The sequence below is a fragment of the Cyphellophora attinorum genome (assembly GCF_001299255.1).
Source record: "Cyphellophora attinorum strain CBS 131958 chromosome Unknown Contig14, whole genome shotgun sequence".
Classification (NCBI taxonomy): Eukaryota; Fungi; Ascomycota; class Eurotiomycetes; order Chaetothyriales; family Cyphellophoraceae; genus Cyphellophora; species Cyphellophora attinorum.
The window spans coordinates 132,173-149,311 of record NW_017253242.1 but is presented as its reverse complement, the minus strand read 5'-3'; the positions used below and the strand labels follow the sequence as shown (position 1 = coordinate 149,311).

General features: G+C 54.8%; 5 protein-coding genes across 5 annotated transcripts; 2 read left to right on the top strand and 3 right to left on the bottom strand.

Moving 5' to 3' along the window:
- Positions 1–1,461: 1,461 nt before the first annotated feature.
- On the bottom strand, positions 1,462–2,151 carry AB675_3296 (uncharacterized protein; the record flags this gene model as incomplete). The annotated part of the gene is made up of 1 exon (XM_018143333.1): positions 1,462–2,151. One exon carries the CDS (start codon positions 2,149–2,151, stop codon positions 1,462–1,464), a length of 690 nt encoding a protein of 229 aa, XP_017999775.1.
- A 714-nt stretch (positions 2,152–2,865) lies between these two features.
- On the top strand, positions 2,866–6,333 carry AB675_3295 (Transcriptional activator spt7; the record flags this gene model as incomplete). The annotated part of the gene is made up of 2 exons (XM_018143332.1): positions 2,866–3,138; positions 3,262–6,333. The coding sequence occupies 2 exons, from the start codon at positions 2,866–2,868 to the stop codon at positions 6,331–6,333; spliced, it is 3,345 nt and encodes a 1,114-aa protein (XP_017999487.1).
- Positions 6,334–8,202: 1,869 nt separating this feature from the next.
- AB675_3294 (AP-2 complex subunit alpha) lies at positions 8,203–11,199 on the top strand (the record flags this gene model as incomplete). The annotated part of the gene is made up of 5 exons (XM_018143331.1): positions 8,203–8,989; positions 9,037–9,735; positions 9,759–10,244; positions 10,319–11,004; positions 11,083–11,199. 5 exons carry the CDS (start codon positions 8,203–8,205, stop codon positions 11,197–11,199), a joined length of 2,775 nt encoding a protein of 924 aa, XP_017999693.1.
- An 848-nt stretch (positions 11,200–12,047) lies between these two features.
- AB675_3293 (Polyol transporter 5) lies at positions 12,048–14,386 on the bottom strand (the record flags this gene model as incomplete). The annotated part of the gene is made up of 11 exons (XM_018143330.1): positions 12,048–12,169; positions 12,256–12,395; positions 12,450–12,646; positions 12,704–13,093; positions 13,142–13,212; positions 13,262–13,296; positions 13,462–13,636; positions 13,723–13,836; positions 13,887–14,115; positions 14,165–14,213; positions 14,265–14,386. 11 exons carry the CDS (start codon positions 14,384–14,386, stop codon positions 12,048–12,050), a joined length of 1,644 nt encoding a protein of 547 aa, XP_017999737.1.
- Positions 14,387–15,843: 1,457 nt separating this feature from the next.
- On the bottom strand, positions 15,844–16,798 carry AB675_3292 (uncharacterized protein; the record flags this gene model as incomplete). The annotated part of the gene is made up of 3 exons (XM_018143329.1): positions 15,844–16,179; positions 16,254–16,642; positions 16,693–16,798. The coding sequence occupies 3 exons, from the start codon at positions 16,796–16,798 to the stop codon at positions 15,844–15,846; spliced, it is 831 nt and encodes a 276-aa protein (XP_017999549.1).
- Positions 16,799–17,139: the final 341 nt, after the last annotated feature.

Sequence of the window (17,139 nt, the reverse complement as noted above, 5' to 3'; positions counted from 1 at the left end):
ATGCATCGTAACAGAGTTCATCAGCTGTATTAGGGTGCCGTCAAGCATTCCAGCGCCCATGCTTGACGCCGTGAGAAGACGGCCTGAACCGAGCATCAGGAGTCGAACATGAGACGTCTAGTATGTCATGAATATATTCAATAACTGGTAGGACGCCACGATTCTCGTTCTCGTGCTTCCCCGAGGATCGACAGGACAACCGCATGCACAGCCACAGGTACAGATCTTGAGCGCCACAACAGCTACGTCATTTGCAAACACCAACCAACTTCGACACCCTCAACCAAGAAATCGCCGTGCCAGTTGTGATACAAACCAGCAACCAAGATTCGCTCGCCAGATTCAATGCAAGCTGCCGTGCCTTGGCGCATTTCGCTTTCCACCTGGTCTGCGATCTTCCGCCCTGTTCATTCGACGCCACAAAGTTTGAGACTGGTCGCGCATGCACTGCGCCCACCCCTACCTGCCTTCATTCTTGTTTGTCTGCTGGCGTGACGTCTCGCTTCTGACAGGCAAGTGCTAGTACTTATTGACTGCAATCCCTCTCTGCCGCGTTCCGTCGTGACACTCTCCTCACACCTGAAATCCAATCGACACCCACAGACCAATTCCACGCGCACAGAGACCAGGTCACCCTTTCCAAACCGCCCTCCACCAAGCTCTTTCGCGATCCATAACACAAAACAAAATGCCATTCATCTGGACCAAGAACTGGGGTGGCAAGCACGCCGGCGGCGGCATCAGCGCAGACCGCCACGGCGTCAGGAGAAATCCGTTCCGCATCAGCTTTGGGAAGTTCAGCTGCTTTCGATGATTCTTGCGAGCTATAGCGAGTTCCCACGCCGTTAATTAGCTAGAGCGTGTGGACAACAGTACTCGCCTTCGCTCCTGGTGTGGCGGGATAAAGCAATAGCGATGGTTGCGCTTGAGTGAGGTGCGGAATCCTGCGGCTGCGCCCGCGTGTTGCGGAGACTGCATCAACCGAGCAGCATGCGTTTCTTGTCTTTGAACGGTCACTGCACATCATTGGGACGGATGTGAGGGAGACCGGCAGCGGACAGGGGAGTGCCGGTTGATTGGATGTGCCGGGCGATCACGACGCCTGCGATCATGATTGATAGGGAAAGGACAATGCACAATAAATGATATCAGGTTTTGCCGCGTACCACTATAGCAGCATAGAGTCATTGATCGAGACACTTTCCATATTATTCCAAACCGATCATTAACGTGACTTGTTCGTACATATGCTTGCGCTCGAAGAATGCTGAACGCTATCAAGTTGCTGCAATCTCAAATGACGCCGTTCGGCTTCTTCTGCCCTTTCACTAATATGGCTGGATTCCGTCCCACGAACACCACCTCGTCTTCTAAGGACGAGGCATTGCCGTCCGTGGATCGGTCCAAATGACGCTGTATGAATGAGTATGCCTGCTCTGGGATCTCATCGTTGTCAGATGCCTAATCCACAGCCATCTTCTTCCCACCACCAACGATACCCGCATCCTCACTGTCCGTAGTACTCGTCGCAGGTGTTATCTTCTTCGAGCCCCCAACTCCACCATTCTCGTCCTCGTCCCAGTCATCATCGGGCATGTTCTCGTCCCAGTTGTCCAATTCTTCCTCTACCGTTCTCGTGCTGACCACACCCGTTTCCTGCCCGTCCAGACCAGCCGTCCCACCACCAGTAACTCCCGACCCCTCGCCCAACTCCACGTCTTCACCCCCATCAGCAAGTAACGCCGCAAACTTCGCCCTCCTCTTCCTCTCCGCCGCCCGTCGATGATATGCATTCGCAACCCCCAGCGCCGCAAGACTCCCCGCTACGTTCGCAACGACATCCCACAAATCAAACTCCCGCCCATTCGGCAATAGTCCCTGCGCGACCTCGCTCCCTAGCCCCAAGAACACGGTGACGACGACAAGCGTGATGTGTAGGACGCGACGGCGGGCGGTGTCGAGGATAAAGTAGAAGGTCAAGGTGAGGGCGAAGAAGCAGAGGAAGTGGGCGACCTTGTCGGTGTTCTGAGGGATCCTGTCGCGGACTGAATCTGGAGCGGACGGGAGGGCGGAGTGTGGCAGCAGGCCGGCAGAGGAGGAGAGGAGGAGGAGGGCCAGGAAGGCTATTAGGAAGGGTATTCGGATTCGCATGGCTGGTGTGTGTGGGTGTGATTGATGGAGGAGGTTGTAGATGGATGTGCTGCTTAGGCAGTGACCCAGCACAGGTCCGGTAGCTATTGTGAGGCGTGCATCTGTGGTGGGCAATGTGACTGTGGTGATTTGTTTGCTTGGACAGAAGTTGATGAGGGCACAATAGGCTGCTTGTGAATGTTGAAGTGCCAATGCAGATGGATAGAGAGTTGAAGCCACGTAAATGCACTTAGTAGTCTCAGCAACTTGAAGTTAGAGATGAGCCGGGCTTAATGCCTAAGCTCCCTTTCCAGGTACAAATTTACCACTTGTAAGTACGGGTGCGGGCAGCCAATGGGGCAATCCCAGGCTTGGAGAGAGGTGACCGAGTCTCTTTCAACCTCACAGGACTCCTTGCCCTCACTACGGCGCAACGTCAGCCATCAACTACCTCGATCTCTTCCAACGGCGCGCCCATTCATATCATCTCTGATCGTCTCGAAATCATCACCATTCGATTCTCCGCCTTCGGCTCCCCATATACACTCCTTTTCCGACAATTTATCGCGTGTCCGTCGCCATTCGCGCGAGTTGCCAAACTGGAGTGTATGACCTCGTTCTGCCCTGAAGAGAGGGGAGACGTGCGCCAGCTGGGCCATGTCCAAATGGCCGGGCTCGGTGCCTCACCAAAAGCCACCAGATGACGATAGCCATTCGGTCTCGTCCAGTCACAGGATGTACTCTGGCCTACTGAAAGCGCCATCACGTCCTCACACGCCGCTGTCCGCCAGACTGCGCGGCGTGGGTGGTGCTGGTGGCTCTCAGTCCGGCGCACCTCCCGCGGCCGAGCCCGACTCCAACATCGAGGACGATCCCCAGATTCAGAAGTTCCGTCAACTATACGACCAGACTGAGTCGCGCATTGCCAGTCTGTTTGACAGTGTCGGGGATGTCATCAAGAGTGTCAAGAAACTTGCTATTGCGCCCAAGTCGCAGAATATCGATATAGTCGCCGATGCACCCTCGATACCCCCTCCCACCTCCAAGAAGCGGAAACTCGACGATGACTACGATGATTATGACGATGATGACGACGAGGACGACGCAGCTGACACTGCGTCGCCGCTCAAGGAGAAGAGCAACAAGGTCCAGATCATTGCCGACGTTGCCACGTCGTCGCCCATCGCGCGTCCTGTCATCAACTCCCGACGTTCCTCCGACAGTGGCCGGATACCACCGAAACCTCTTCCACCTGCCAAGGAGAACCCAGAGGATGCGCGGAAGAAGTTAGAGGCCGCGAAGCGCCTCGAGACCGAGACAGTCAAGACCATGTCGCGTCTGATGTTCTTCACCCTCGAGAACGATCGCGATGCTATGCTCGACCAGCAGAGGTTAGACGAAGCCGAGCGACGAGCGGAGGCCGAAGCAGAAGGACATGCCAGTCGACAGAATGCTGCCGCTCAGCAAGGCAGTCTCAGTAACACCAACCTTGGTGCTTCCAGCTTGACCCTGAAGAATCTGATCGAGCGAATCGACAACCGCAGGAATAACGTCAACGCCACGGATGCTGAGATCCGCGCATTGCTAAGTGAGGTGCGGAAGAACAGGAGCAAGTGGTCGAATGAAGACAAAGTCGGTCAGGAGGAGTTGTACGATGCCGCAGAGAAAGTCCTCAACGAGCTCAAGGCTATGACAGAGCATTCCGCCCCCTTTCTCAACCCAGTCAAGAAGAAGGATGCGCCAGACTACCACCACATCATCAAGAATCCCATGGATCTTGGCACTATGACCAAGAAGCTCAAGAACTTCACCTACAAGTCAAAAAGGGAGTTCGTCGATGACCTATATCAGATCTGGAAGAACTGCCTGAAGTTCAACAGCAGCCCTGATCATATTTTCCGTAAGCATGCCCTGTACATGCAGAAGGAAACCGACAAGCTGGCGCCATTGATTCCGGAGATCGTTATCCGTGACCGAGCAGAGATCGAAGCCGAAGAAAGGCGACAGCAGATCGCCAACGGCGAGATCGACGACGGTGCAGAGGAGAGCGATGATGAGCCCATAATGGCGTCTCGCGGTCGGAAGGCGCCCAAGAAGAGCGCTCAGAAGGGCACCAGTACTGCGAGAAAGTCAATACCGGAGTCAACACCTCTACCCGACACGAAGCCTGTAAACACAGCGTTGAACTCGGTACAGGACTTCCGTGCAGAGTCGGAAATTGACGGCAGTCAAGGTCATTCCACGCCGCCCCCGGGCACTTTGACGCCTGTCGGAGCGGGACACGGATCGGTGCTGGGTGCTGGCAGCGAGGCCCCTGATATGGATCTCCCGGCGTTGCCGACCACTCAGACAGCTGTTCCGGAGTACGAAGACGAGGACTACAAGCTGTGGAAGCAAAAGACGAAGAAGGACCGCGCAATGCTTGCCGCTGCCAGGCACAAGATGTTCCGAGGAGACAAGCTCAATGCCGATGAGGAGGCACTCCTCCGGTCTAAATCTGGCATGAGGCGATGGCAAAGGATTCAGCAAGAGGCTGCAGCCCTCGATGCTGCACAAGAAGGCGACGAGTCTCGCAACAAGGCATCCACTTCGCTGTCGGAAGGTCTCGAGGCCGAAGAGGAAACGATGCTGCCTGACTACTACGACTCATTGGCCGCGATCCCGGACCTCGATCCCAAACTCAGGTGGGAGCGCGATAACACTGGGCAGGTCGTCGTCCAATTCGAGGAATATCTCCGCCTCTTCCCAGAAGGACAGTTCAAATCGCCCGAGTCGACCTTCGCCAAACGTATTAATGCAAACATTGCGCAGATGCAAGACACGAAGAAGATCGTCTCCAAGATTGGTGTTGTCAAGCAGATGCAGCTTCAGACACAGACATACCAGAACCAGTTCAGCAAATATCAGCCCGAACCATTTCACGAGCAGGACATCGAGAAACACGTCCAGTCCGAAGATGGACCCATTATGGCTCCCTATGTCTGCAAAGCCGCGCTGCAAAGGGCCGTTGGCAAGATTCTATTCACGGCTGGTTTCGAGGAGTACCAGCCCGGCGCCCTGGACGTGATGACTGACCTCGCAGCTGATTTCTTCCGCCGCCTCGTCTCCACTATTGTCACCTACAAGCATCAACAAGCCATGCCTATTCTCCCACCTGCCCAATCAGTCGTCGACCCTTCGAAACAACGTCCCACGATGACCAACGAAGAGATCATTCTCCTCACTCTGCACGACAACGGCCTCAGCCTGACCGACCTCGACCTATACGTCAAGGAAGACACCGACCGCCTCTCCACGAAACTTACCACCATGCACGAGCGCATGAAGGCACACCTCGCGGACCTCTTGCGGCCCGCTCTCAACGACGACACCGCTCAAGGCCAGGGCACCTTCACTGACGGTGGCGAGCAATTCGTCAGCGGTGACTTCGCTGAAGATCTCGGCGAAGACTTCTTCGGCTTCCGAGAATTAGGCCTCGTGGGAGAACTCGGCCTTGATTCCCTTACCGTACCCTTCCACATCCTGCACGGCAGGCTCAACATGGCGGCCCGCCAGGACGCGTCGACCAGTATCATCGACGGGGAGAAATCGTTCAAAGACCCACCGCGCTGGGCCAAGGTCAACCCCGACAACGTTGACGAAATCGTTGGCATCGCAAGGGGATGGTTCCAGAAGAAGGTCGCCGAAAACGGTGGCGATCGACCTCTGCTGGAAGATTACGAGCTGCCGCCGAAGCAAAGGCCGGGGTATGGGCGGCCGCGGGTGCCGGCGAGTGGGAAGATTGGGGAAGGTAGGACGAATGCTAGTCCACAGAAGAAGCAACCTATCAAGGCGCCGCCGAAACCGATCAGCAAGGATGGGAAGAAGGGCGGTGGGAAGCAGAACGGTGCGGCGGACAAGCAGGTGAATGGCATCGACGTCGATGGCGATGATGAGCCGGTGCCGATGATGAATGGCGTGCACACTACCAACGGTGACACAGCACCAGTCGATGCTGATGCATCTGAAAGTAACGGTGCTACGAACGAGTCGCCAGAGAAGACCAAGCCAGTCTCTAGCACAAAGGGCAAAGGAATCACCACCTCTGGCAGCACAGCCGAGAACGCCGACACCGACGCAGACGACACAGCAGCAGCAGGCGGCGCTGTCAAACCCGCCGTCCTGAACGGGGAAGGCGCCATGATGAGCCCGGAAAGCCTGTAGAACAGGAACAACGCAACGGAACGAAACGACCAGGGAGGAGCTCCAACACCAAATGCTGGTCGTCCGTTCAAATGTCCCCACGAGAACTGCAAGTACCACACCTTGGGCTTCCCAACGCAGTACGAGCGCGATTTTCACGTCGACGACATGCACGACCCCATTCCAGGTGCTCCGGAGAGGTCTCGTCCATTCAAGTGCCCTCATGAGAACTGCAAGTACCACACTCTTGGCTTCCCAGCAAAGCACGCGCGTGATCGTCACATCAACCATCAACACAACCCCAACCCACACTATTACCAATGCGACTACTGCGAGTTCAAGACAAAGTGGGAGAGCAATTGCAAGCAGCACATGGAGAACGTGCACGCTCAGGGAACTCCGACAAGGGCTCGTCTGTTCAAGTGCCCTCATGAGAGCTGCAAGTTCCACAACTTGGGCTTCCCAACGGGGCATGAGCGTGATCGTCATATCAACGACCAGCACGAGCCCAACCCAGATTACTACTAGTGCGAGTATTGCGAGTTCAAGGCAAAGCGCGAAGACAATCTCAAGCAACACATGGAGAAGATGCACAAACCCGATCCACACTACTATCAATGCGACTATTGCGAATATAAGACAAAGCGCGAAAGCAATCGCAGGCAGCATATGAAGGATATGCACAACCCCAATCCGCACTATCACCAATGCGAGCATTGCGAATACAAGACGAAGCGCGAAAGCAATTTCAAGCAGCATATGGTGAAGGTGCACAAGTTTGTGTATGAGCGAGCGAAGGGAAAAGACAATTGAGCCTGGAGAGCACCGTGGGGAGGTGATGGTCACGAAGGGCAGCCACCAACTTCGCACCGACTCAGGCGAGCGCAGCGAGCGATTCTCTGGTCGTGCCGCAGGCGCTCCTCACAAAGAAACGAGTATTGGAGTGTGCGCTGGCTCAAAGCTTTGGTGAAGGGATGAGCGAATAAGAGATGTGTTGGGGCAAGCAGTCGACGACGACAGCGTTCCAAGAAGTCTCGGACGCAATGGGGAAAAGCATGAGTGGGAGCTTACCACAGGATTGGGAAAAGGTCAGCAGCCTTGATGTGTACGCACGTGTACAAGTGCCTCAGGAGTTTTGTATATACGTTCTCCGTTCAGGATTTCCGCTGCGACCTGGTTTGGGCGGCCAGCGATGAAAGGCGTGTCTTGGTACCTTATCCGAACATGAACATGATTAATCCTCAACGTCGACTCGTTCACATGCGCTTGTCTTCTCTATCTGGTGGTATTGTGGCACTTGATCAATTCTTGTATATGCCCGTTGACCTGTCTTGATCTACCACATCGCACAAGTATATCCGACGTTGCAACATGAACAACAGCCCCTGCGTACCTCCCCACAACCAGCAGGCAGAAAAGAAATGCCAAATAGAGCAGCGAGGAACAAGCTATAGGCCCGAGCCATGCTATTGATATTGGTCGTTGCCTTGCTGTGCTCACCGCTCGTCCAGAGAGTTGTCGACTAGAAGCATGGTCGTTGTCCTGCGCCGGATGACACGATTCGATTGGAGGTCGTTGGAGACTGCCATATCTGACCAACGCCAAAACCGGGCTACTGCCTCCCGCACCTCCACTGGAATGTCTGAGCCGACCAGAGCCATATGTCAGCGACCAAATAAACTGCACTTGCTTGGAGGGACGTGCAGCCACTCTCAGTGAACTTGTGACTCGGCTCCATGGCGCTGCTTAGCGCTCCGCCACTTGCTCGACCGAACCTGAACCACGCCGAGCGTGTGGGCTGCTAAAGGCCGGACGTTCAGCACTATAAGTCGAGGCATACAACTGATCGGGCGACCCCCTCCCGGGCAGCTCCCCTTGACTACCGCCGCCATGTCGTCCATGCGCGGCCTCGTCCAGTTCATCGCCGACCTCCGCAACGCACGCGCTCGAGAACTAGAGGAGAAGCGGATCAACAAGGAGTTAGCCAACATCCGTTCCAAGTTCCGCGGCGAGAAGCTGGACGGGTATCAGAAGAAGAAGTACGTCTGCAAACTGCTCTACATCTACATCCAGGGCTACAATGTCGACTTCGGGCACCTCGAGGCCGTCAACCTTATCTCGGCAACCAAGTACAGCGAGAAGCAGATCGGGTATTTGGCGGTCACGCTGTTCTTGCATGAGCAGCATGACTTGTTGCACTTGGTGGTGAACAGTATCCGGAAGGATCTGATGGATAATAATGAGTTGAACAATTGTCTGGCGCTGCATGCGGTCGCGAATGTGGGTGGTCGGGAGATGGGTGAGGCGTTGAGTGCGGACGTGCACAGGTTGCTGATCAGTCCGACGAGCAAGGCGTTTGTGAAGAAGAAGGCGGCGTTGACGTTGTTGAGGCTGTATCGCAAGCACCCTGGGATCATACAGCAGGAGTGGGCTGAAAGGATTATTAGTCTGATGGATGATCCGGATATGGGTGTGACGCTGTCGGTGACGAGTCTGGTCATGGCGCTCGTACAGGACAATCCGGATGCGTATAAGGGGAGCTATGTCAAGGCGGCGCAGCGGTTGAGAAAGATTGTGATTGAGAACGAGGTCAGCCCGGATTATCTGTACTATAAGGTGCCGTGTCCGTGGATACAGGTCAAGTTCTTGAAGCTGTTGCAGTTTTATCCTCCTTCAGGTAAGTCCACAAGGCGGACAAATGGCCGCGTGCTGATCGGTGAGCAGAGGACACATACGTCCGAGGACTCATCCGAGAATCTCTTGCAGCTATCCTTCAAGCCGCCAACGAGATGCCCAAAAATGTACAACAAAACAACGCTCAAAATGCGGTCTTATTCGAAGCCATCAATCTTCTCATTCACCTCGACACAGAATCAAATCTCATGATCCAGATCTCATCGAAGCTGGGCAGGTTCATACAGTCTCGAGAAACCAACATTCGGTACCTGGGCATGGATGCTATGACCCATTTTGTCGCCCGGTCCGACACCGTGGACCCTATCAAGCGACATCAAAATGTCATCATTGGCTCATTACGAGATCGAGACATCAGCGTGCGGCGGAAAGCTCTCGATCTTCTGTACAGCATGTGCGACACTTCGAACGCTCAGCCCATTGTCAACGAGCTCATGCGATACCTTACATCAGCCGACTATTCGTTACGAGAAGAGATGGTACTGAAGATCGCCATCCTAACAGAAAAGTACGCCACAGAAGCACAATGGTACATTGACGTCTCCTTACGACTCCTCGCCCTGGCCGGCGACCACGTCAGCGACGAGGTATGGCAGCGCGTGGTCCAGATAGTAACGAACAACGAAGAACTCCAGGCTTACGCCGCTCAAAACATCCTCGAATACATCAAGACCGAGAACTGCCACGACACCCTCGTCAAGATCGGCGGCTACCTCCTCGGCGAATTCGGTCATCTCATTGCCGACAACAAGGGCTGCAGCCCCATCGAGCAGCTTATGGCTCTGCAAACGAAAATGCTTTCCTCTCCCGACGCACTCGCGCCCTTATATTGTCGACCTTCATCAAATACGTCAACCTCTTCCCTGAGATCAAGCCACAACTCCTGCAAATGTTCAACTTCTACAGCTATTCTCCAGACTCAGAACTCCAGCAACGAGCATTCGAGTACCTGAGCTTGGCCAACATGCCGACCGATGATCTCCTACGCACAGTCTGCGACGAAATGCCGCCCTTTTCCGAGCGCGCCTCCATCCTTCTGCAGCGGCTCCACAAGAAGTCCGTGGGTACGAGCGAGCGCAGAACATGGGTCGTTGGCGGTAAGGACGCCAACACTGACAAGCAGGAAGTCATCCTCGCGCAGAACACCGGCTTGAAGCGCACGTTTACGACTATCGTCAACGGCGGCAACCCTGTCGCTGCAGCTCATACGAATGGCGCATCAAATGGAGCCACTAACGGTACGACCTCCGCCAGCACGGACCTCATGGGCCTCGACCTCAACGGCGCTTCCACCGGTGTCTCTGCCTCGCAGCCCCGAACCTCGCCTCAACAACCCACCTCTCCCCCGACTGGAGGCCCGGCTACCTCCTCTTGTCGCAGCCCTCCACCCTCTCCGGCGTCCTCTTCGAAGACGCCCAACTCCAAGTCGGCCTGCGCGCCGAATACCGCTCTCACTTGGGCGTTCTCAAAGTATACTTCACCAACAAATCTTCGTTTAGCGTCGGTTCCTTTACTGTCACCATTGACAACCCTGCACAGAATAAGGGGATTCTAAAGATTGATACGAAGGCCATGGCGGATTCAAATGTGGAGGCGCAGGGACAGACGGTCATGACGATTGTGCTCACTTCCATCAAACCCTTCACAGAGAGTCCGACGATGAGAGTGAGCTTCCTTGCTGGTGCGCTGCAAGCATATACGCTCAAATTGCCGGTCCAAGCATTCCGCTTCATGGAAGGCAGCGAACTAGGCGCCGAAGAATTCTTCAAAAGGTGGAGGCAAATCGGGAATGCCAATGGGATGGAAGCGCAAGACACTTTTGCCGCAGACGCAAGAGGCTTTGGCACCATTGAGGAGAGGGTTCTACGAGACCACGGCTTCAAAGTCCTGCAGAATGTTGATCCGAATAAGGCGAACCTCGTTGGGTGTGGAGTTTATCAAGGGGAGGGCGGGAAGATGGGTTGTTTGGTGAGGCTGGAGCCGAACGAGGCGGAGAAGGTATGTTGCTTTGCATCGGGGTTTCCCGCCCACCCCAGTTTCTTTGACGGATTCATGTGCTAATATTTTCGTCAACAGAAATACCGCGTCACGATCCGTGCAACGCAAGATACTGCGCCTGCTATCTTGCTGGCGAAGATTCGTGAGCGGCTCGTTCAGGCAGCATCGAGTAACGGAACGGCAGTGGGTTCATAGAGGATCCCCATGTCCCGACCGCCGTTCGGTATCATCAAAAGGCAGCCATTCAGAGAGCAAAGGATGCACCGCCAGCTGGTGGGCACAGGAGCTCTGTTTCCGGAGCCCGAAGCGAGGAGATGGTGGCAGGAGGGCAGTCTGTTGTGCGATCTGAGCCCTCCGAAGGACAGAACTTTGCTGTGGCGGGCGAAGTTTGGAGGTACCGCTGGACGAAGAGAGCGGAAGTTGGAGGAGTAGAGACGGGTGGGGGAGAGTGACAGAGCGGCAGGACTGAACAGAGGGCCAGAAGAGAGGGGTTGAACAGAGGTGGACAAAAAGTGTTGTGTATAGGTAGCATCGTAATGAGCATTTCTAGGTATGGACTATGAACATCTGATGTGGTGCGGCATGGTAGGCCATTGCGTTCCTTCCAAGAATCTTGTCCGTGCGTGTCCTTCCGTCCTGCAGCATTGATCTGATCTGGGTGGTTCTCCCTGTCAAGACAGACAGTGTCGAATTCTCTTGAGCTTTTCGCTATTTGCGAAATCAGGAAGAATCATCCCTCACACCACCTGCAGCGCGCTTCTCGCCGCCACCAACAACACCCGCATGAGCGCCAGCGCTAGCGACGCTCTGGCGTCTCGCATCCTTCAAATCCGCAACAGTGCCCACATCGAACTTGTACAGCGGCTCGAGCTGGGCTCGCCTGTTGCACAGAACATACCGCTTGAACCACCAGGGCAGCCACGTGCCGGTCTGGTACTTGATGAATGTGCGCGTAGGGACGGCGAAGATGTAGTCGAGTTCTTCGAGGGAACGCTGCTTCGTCTCAGGAACCCACAGAAAGATCCACACGAATGCGATCATGTTCAGGCTGCGAAGAAGCCGAATGCGCCTGTGGGTGTGAAGGCGTTGAGGATCTTGGGGAAGGTCAAGCCTAGGACACCGGCCCAGAAGAGACAGGTAGCGACGGCCCAGCCCATGCCGACCTCTGTAAAATGGCCGTCAGCTGTTGTTCCACGAACCTAGAGGGACGGAGAAGAACATGGCTGAGGAGTCACATGGTGAATCACTTACCGCGATGCGAAAGCGGGAAGACCTCAGCCGAGTATGTGAACGGAACAGGTCCTTCACCAGGCGAGTAGAAGGCGCAGAAGAGGTAGACGAAGAAGGCAATGAGACCGAGATGGGCGGCGGAGGAATCGGGGATGTAGAAGCTGGAATATCATGTCAGTCGACGGATTTGTGATACGCACGAGAGCAAGACGTACGAGAACCCAGCGGCCAAGAGCGTCCAGGCCATTTGGGGGAAAGTGAAGAGCAGCAGTGTGCGGCGGCCAAAGGTGTCGATCGTGAAGAACGCAGGGATGGCGAAGACGAAATTGACTGCGCCGAAGCCGAAGGAGGCGAGTAGCGCCGTGAACTGAGAGGTACCGGCTTGGATGAAGATGGTGGAGGAGTAGAATGCCTGCGGGAAGTGTCAGGATACCGTCGCTTGATGGATGAAGCCACGGAGGGAGCTCACGATGATGTTGATACCACACATCTGCTGTGCAATCATGACGACAAATGACGCCAGAGTCGCTCGTCGTACACGTGGGATTGTGAACAGTTGCATGAAGCGGCTGAGGTAACTAGTCTCGCCCACGATCTGCTCTTCGATCTCAATCTGAGTGCTAATGTAGTAAAGGTCTCGAGCAGCAAGGATGGGGTGGTTGCGCAGCTTCAGCAACGATGCCCAAGCCTTAGCTGGCTTCTTGTGCTTGATGTACCAGCGAGGACTCTCTGGGCACATGTACACAAGCACGGCCAGAGGGACCGCAGGAATGAATGCAGAGCCGAGTTGTAGACGCCAGCCGATTGGACCTGCGTTCCAGACGGCGAGGTTGAATGCTGTGCCGAGGAAGATGCCGAACTATGAGTATGATTAGCCTAGAGAGAGAACGATCACAGAGCGACTTACAGCGGTCCAGAACTGCCAGGTCATGACCAAAGCACCTCGAATTGCAGCAGGAGCATTTTCTGCGCAGAACACTACACAGACATTTAGCAATTGGTCACCGCACAAAGTTTCGATACTCACCAGGAGTTGTGGCGCCCTTCAAGCCCATTCCAACGCTGCAAATTTGATTAGCCTTGTTGCGGGCAAGGGGCGTATGCTCGAGGATAGCATTGCAAGGTTCAGGAGAGCAACCGCCTTCCCATCCCGAGATATATGCTCAGGCAGTCTTCGGAGTAACGCTCATTTCCGGACGCAACTTTGACCACGAGAGAGCGACTTACCCCATAATGATGCGAGTAGCGAAGAGTTGTTCCCAGGTATGAGTGACTGCACCACCGATTGGTGTAGCGATCAGGATGAGAGCAGAGACGAAGATAGTACCACGACGGCCGAGATAGTAGTTGCTCGGGTCCGACAGCCAGCAGCCACAGAAGCAACTACCCATGTATGGCGCAGCTAAGTCACCTGTTAGAATGAATGTTCCTCGGGGGAGAATAAAAACCATGAGACCAACGTCTCGCTCAAGTCAGGTTCTTGGGGACACATGCCATTGACAAGTCCGATAATCCAGAACTCGCGGTCAGTGAAGGGAGTTCCGGTCGCCTCATCAGACAGACCGAAGACCACAGGAAACGAGAGGTTGGCACCGTTCGTGCCTACAAAGAAGGTCAGCAGCTAGAGTAGCAGGCAAGAAGTGGCTACTAACCCGTCTGATCCCAGCCCTGCACGGCTGCACCGATCGAGCAGACAATTACGGTCATGTAGAGCTTCCATGGGTGGCTCCATTTCTTGTTGACTTCAACGCGCAGAGCATCCTTCTCGTCTTCGGCAAGATCAAGGTCTTCGAAGCCAGCAGGATTTTGAGCCACGAGCGCGCCCTTCTTCAGAAGCTCAGTCTCAGCTGTGAGGCCGGTGCGTTGAGCAAATCGTTCAACCTGGGCGCGGTTAGTGATAATCTGCGCGAAGTGTATCAGGGAGGCCTACATCGGCAAAGAGCTCGTCGCGTGGAACATCAGCAAGAGGATTGGAGATTCTGTATTGCTGTCAGCCTACGCTATCACAGCGATGTGTCATATCATCGTACTTGGCGTCCAAGTTCTTGCCTCTGTTGGCATCTGCAACAGAGCGACGACGACCTTGCTCAGCCGACGCACCCTTCTCGTAGTTCTCAGCCTGAGCTGAATTGGCGTCCTTGCTGTCAGCCATGATGGAAGGCTGAGATCGCGCAAAGAATGCTTAATGGAAGCTTAGGAAAAAGAAGGGAAACGGTCAATCTTGACCTACAGGGTCTGTGTGCTGGTTTATAGCGGCACAGTCTCCTCACGAGACTTCAGCTTTTGACCAGCTGATCGACGCGTCCCCAAAATCTCCCAGATAGGAAGTCTCGAAGTCACATCGTTCACCTGGAGACTCCAGTATCGTCCCATCCTTGGCAACTTCGATTGCGGGCGGCGGGGGATATCGGTGCTGCCAACCACTCACGTCTCAGGAAGCGCGCCGTCATCGACGAAGGCCGGAGACAATTGTGACGTTTAGACGCATGCGAAGCAGCGCCGTCCGTACTACCAAGCGGCCAAGACAGCCAACAGCGTCTTATCGCACAGATGAGCTCCGCTCGCGCCAATGAGCAAGCCGGAGGAGAGTGAAGCCAAGACGATGATCCACGATCGAGTGCGGAGAGTTGTTGACATAGTGCATCGCCTACCTGTACATCTGTAAATTTGACTCTTGTCAATCTGTGATCTTGAGCGGATGCGGCAAGTCCTCTCATGCGCAAGACTTTGCGTTCCATTCACGATGCAACAGTGGCGCAAGGGAAGAATCTTGGAATTGGGGAAGACACGGGCGGGGCGGATCCCCGTTACAGCAGGCATGCGAGGCAAATTTCGCCTTCCAAAAGTTGCTTGGACGCGACGCGCGGAGAAGTCCAATCCTTACTCGAGGAGATGATGGCATTGCGTGCAGCGGCCAACATGTGTCGTTCTTGAGTTGCTACCAATGATTTTTGTCGTGAAAGGCCTCCTGACAATGTCTAGTCGGAGGTCGGCAGTGATTGCCGAAGCGAAGGGAGAGGCCAAGATTTCTGCCAAGATCGATGACCGCGCCAAGTCGCTCCGAGCAGTTTCTCAACTGCATTGGGCTCAAGGACCAGTACCGGGATACCTTTGCTCGGAACACAGGACGGACGTGGGCAAGTTTCGTACTACATACTGCTCATGACGGCTCGCTACAGATACACTGCTTTGAGAATGTTGCTGGCGGCTGTCGTTGTTCCATTTGCTCATTGCACTTTTGGCGGGCCTCGTCGTGGACGGCATCACAGCTGATCATTGGTCACATGAATTGCCATGGCAGGAACGCTGTTGGACTCTGTTCTGGCGCATTTACCTCTTGCTCGACGTCAAAGCTAGCCAGAGCTCGAATTCTTGCAAGGTTATCAAATCGGTTCATCAAAATCATAACATTCATGAAGCTTGGTAGTCTATCTGCCTGTGTCAAGCAAGTCTTTCTGATCTGCCATTGCTGTGAGGCTGTTGTCATCATCGTCATGCAAAAGGAAAAGATCCGGTCTGTCATCCTTTCAAGCCCTGGTCGCTCGCACTTTCCCCTACCCTATACTGCCTCCGCAAATGCGTGAGGCCCCAAATGCTCCAATATGTCGCTCACTGGCTGCGCTTCATCTTTCGTCGATACTCCAAAGCCCGCTTGCGGCCGGCAGAGCTTTGAGTGAAAGCAGCAGCGCCACCAAACGGTCCAGCAGGTGTGTTGTTGTTGACTCGGACAATGCAGACGTTGTCTGCGCCGCCGACGGAGCCCTCGCAGGTCATGCCGGCGGGCATCTGGACAGTGATTGGGTTCTCGCTCATGGTCACACGACCGAAACCCAAGAAGCCTGGAACGTCCTGAGTAACCTCCGCTTGCTCGAACGCGCCCATTTGTGTGCCGCCGGAGGTGGGGTCGATCATGGCGTTGAGAGGGCCGCCACCGTCAGCATTGACCTGTGCGCGCATGTTGGTCAGCTTGCAGCCCAAAAGGGAAGTCCATGATGCATAGACAAGGTAAGGGAGCATACCGAGTAGAAAGTCATGGTGACCTCTCCATTGTCGCTGGCAGTGGGCAGACCACTCTCTGCGCCAGTTCCAGCCATCTGGCCGACCAGATTCTCAGAGGCACCCAGCTGTCTTACTCTCATGCTACGGCTCTTGGAGCGCTTGCGCTTGTCTGGATCCGCAGCGAGGTCCTGGGCAATGCTGGCTGCGGAAGCAGGACGAGCAGTCCCATTTCCATTGCCGGATCCCATGAATGTGGCAATGCCGTCAGCGGCTGAGACAGGTCCAGCACCCTGTGTGCGGCCCAGCGGTGATGCTTCGCCCGAGCGAATCTCTCTTTGACGGATGATGGCCGAGTCGGCTTGCGAGCCGCAGCCGTTTGAGGAACAGTCACGGGGAGTGCCATCGGCGACTGTCATGAATTAGTATGATGCTATGGAGTGGTGTGAGGGGTGTACATACCAGTCAAACCGGGCATCTCAACACCATTAGCACCTTGGATGGAGCGAACCATGCCATGGGCAGAGGCAGATGCGACCAGCGCAGCGGCGAGGATGACAGACTTCATCTTGAGTAAATATGGTAAGGACGGTAAGAGGCTTTTGAGTCCGGCTCAGACTTGCGAAAAGAAAGAATAGAAGGAAAGGAAATGCCTTGTTGAGATGATGCTTTGGATGATGAGGTCTGTATGTCCGACATGGCTAATGGGAGGGGATATATATACACTCCTACCTAGTCAAATGTGGTGGCCTTCGTACGGATGACCACATCGCCTGGAGTTTGGTAGAAGATGCAGGTGTCTCGGGCGGTGTGTCGTGCATCGAAACCCACGATGCTTCGAGAATTCACATTCAGCACTTGTGATAAAACGATGGCCGTCCAAGAAAACCGTTATTCTCGTTGCTGATG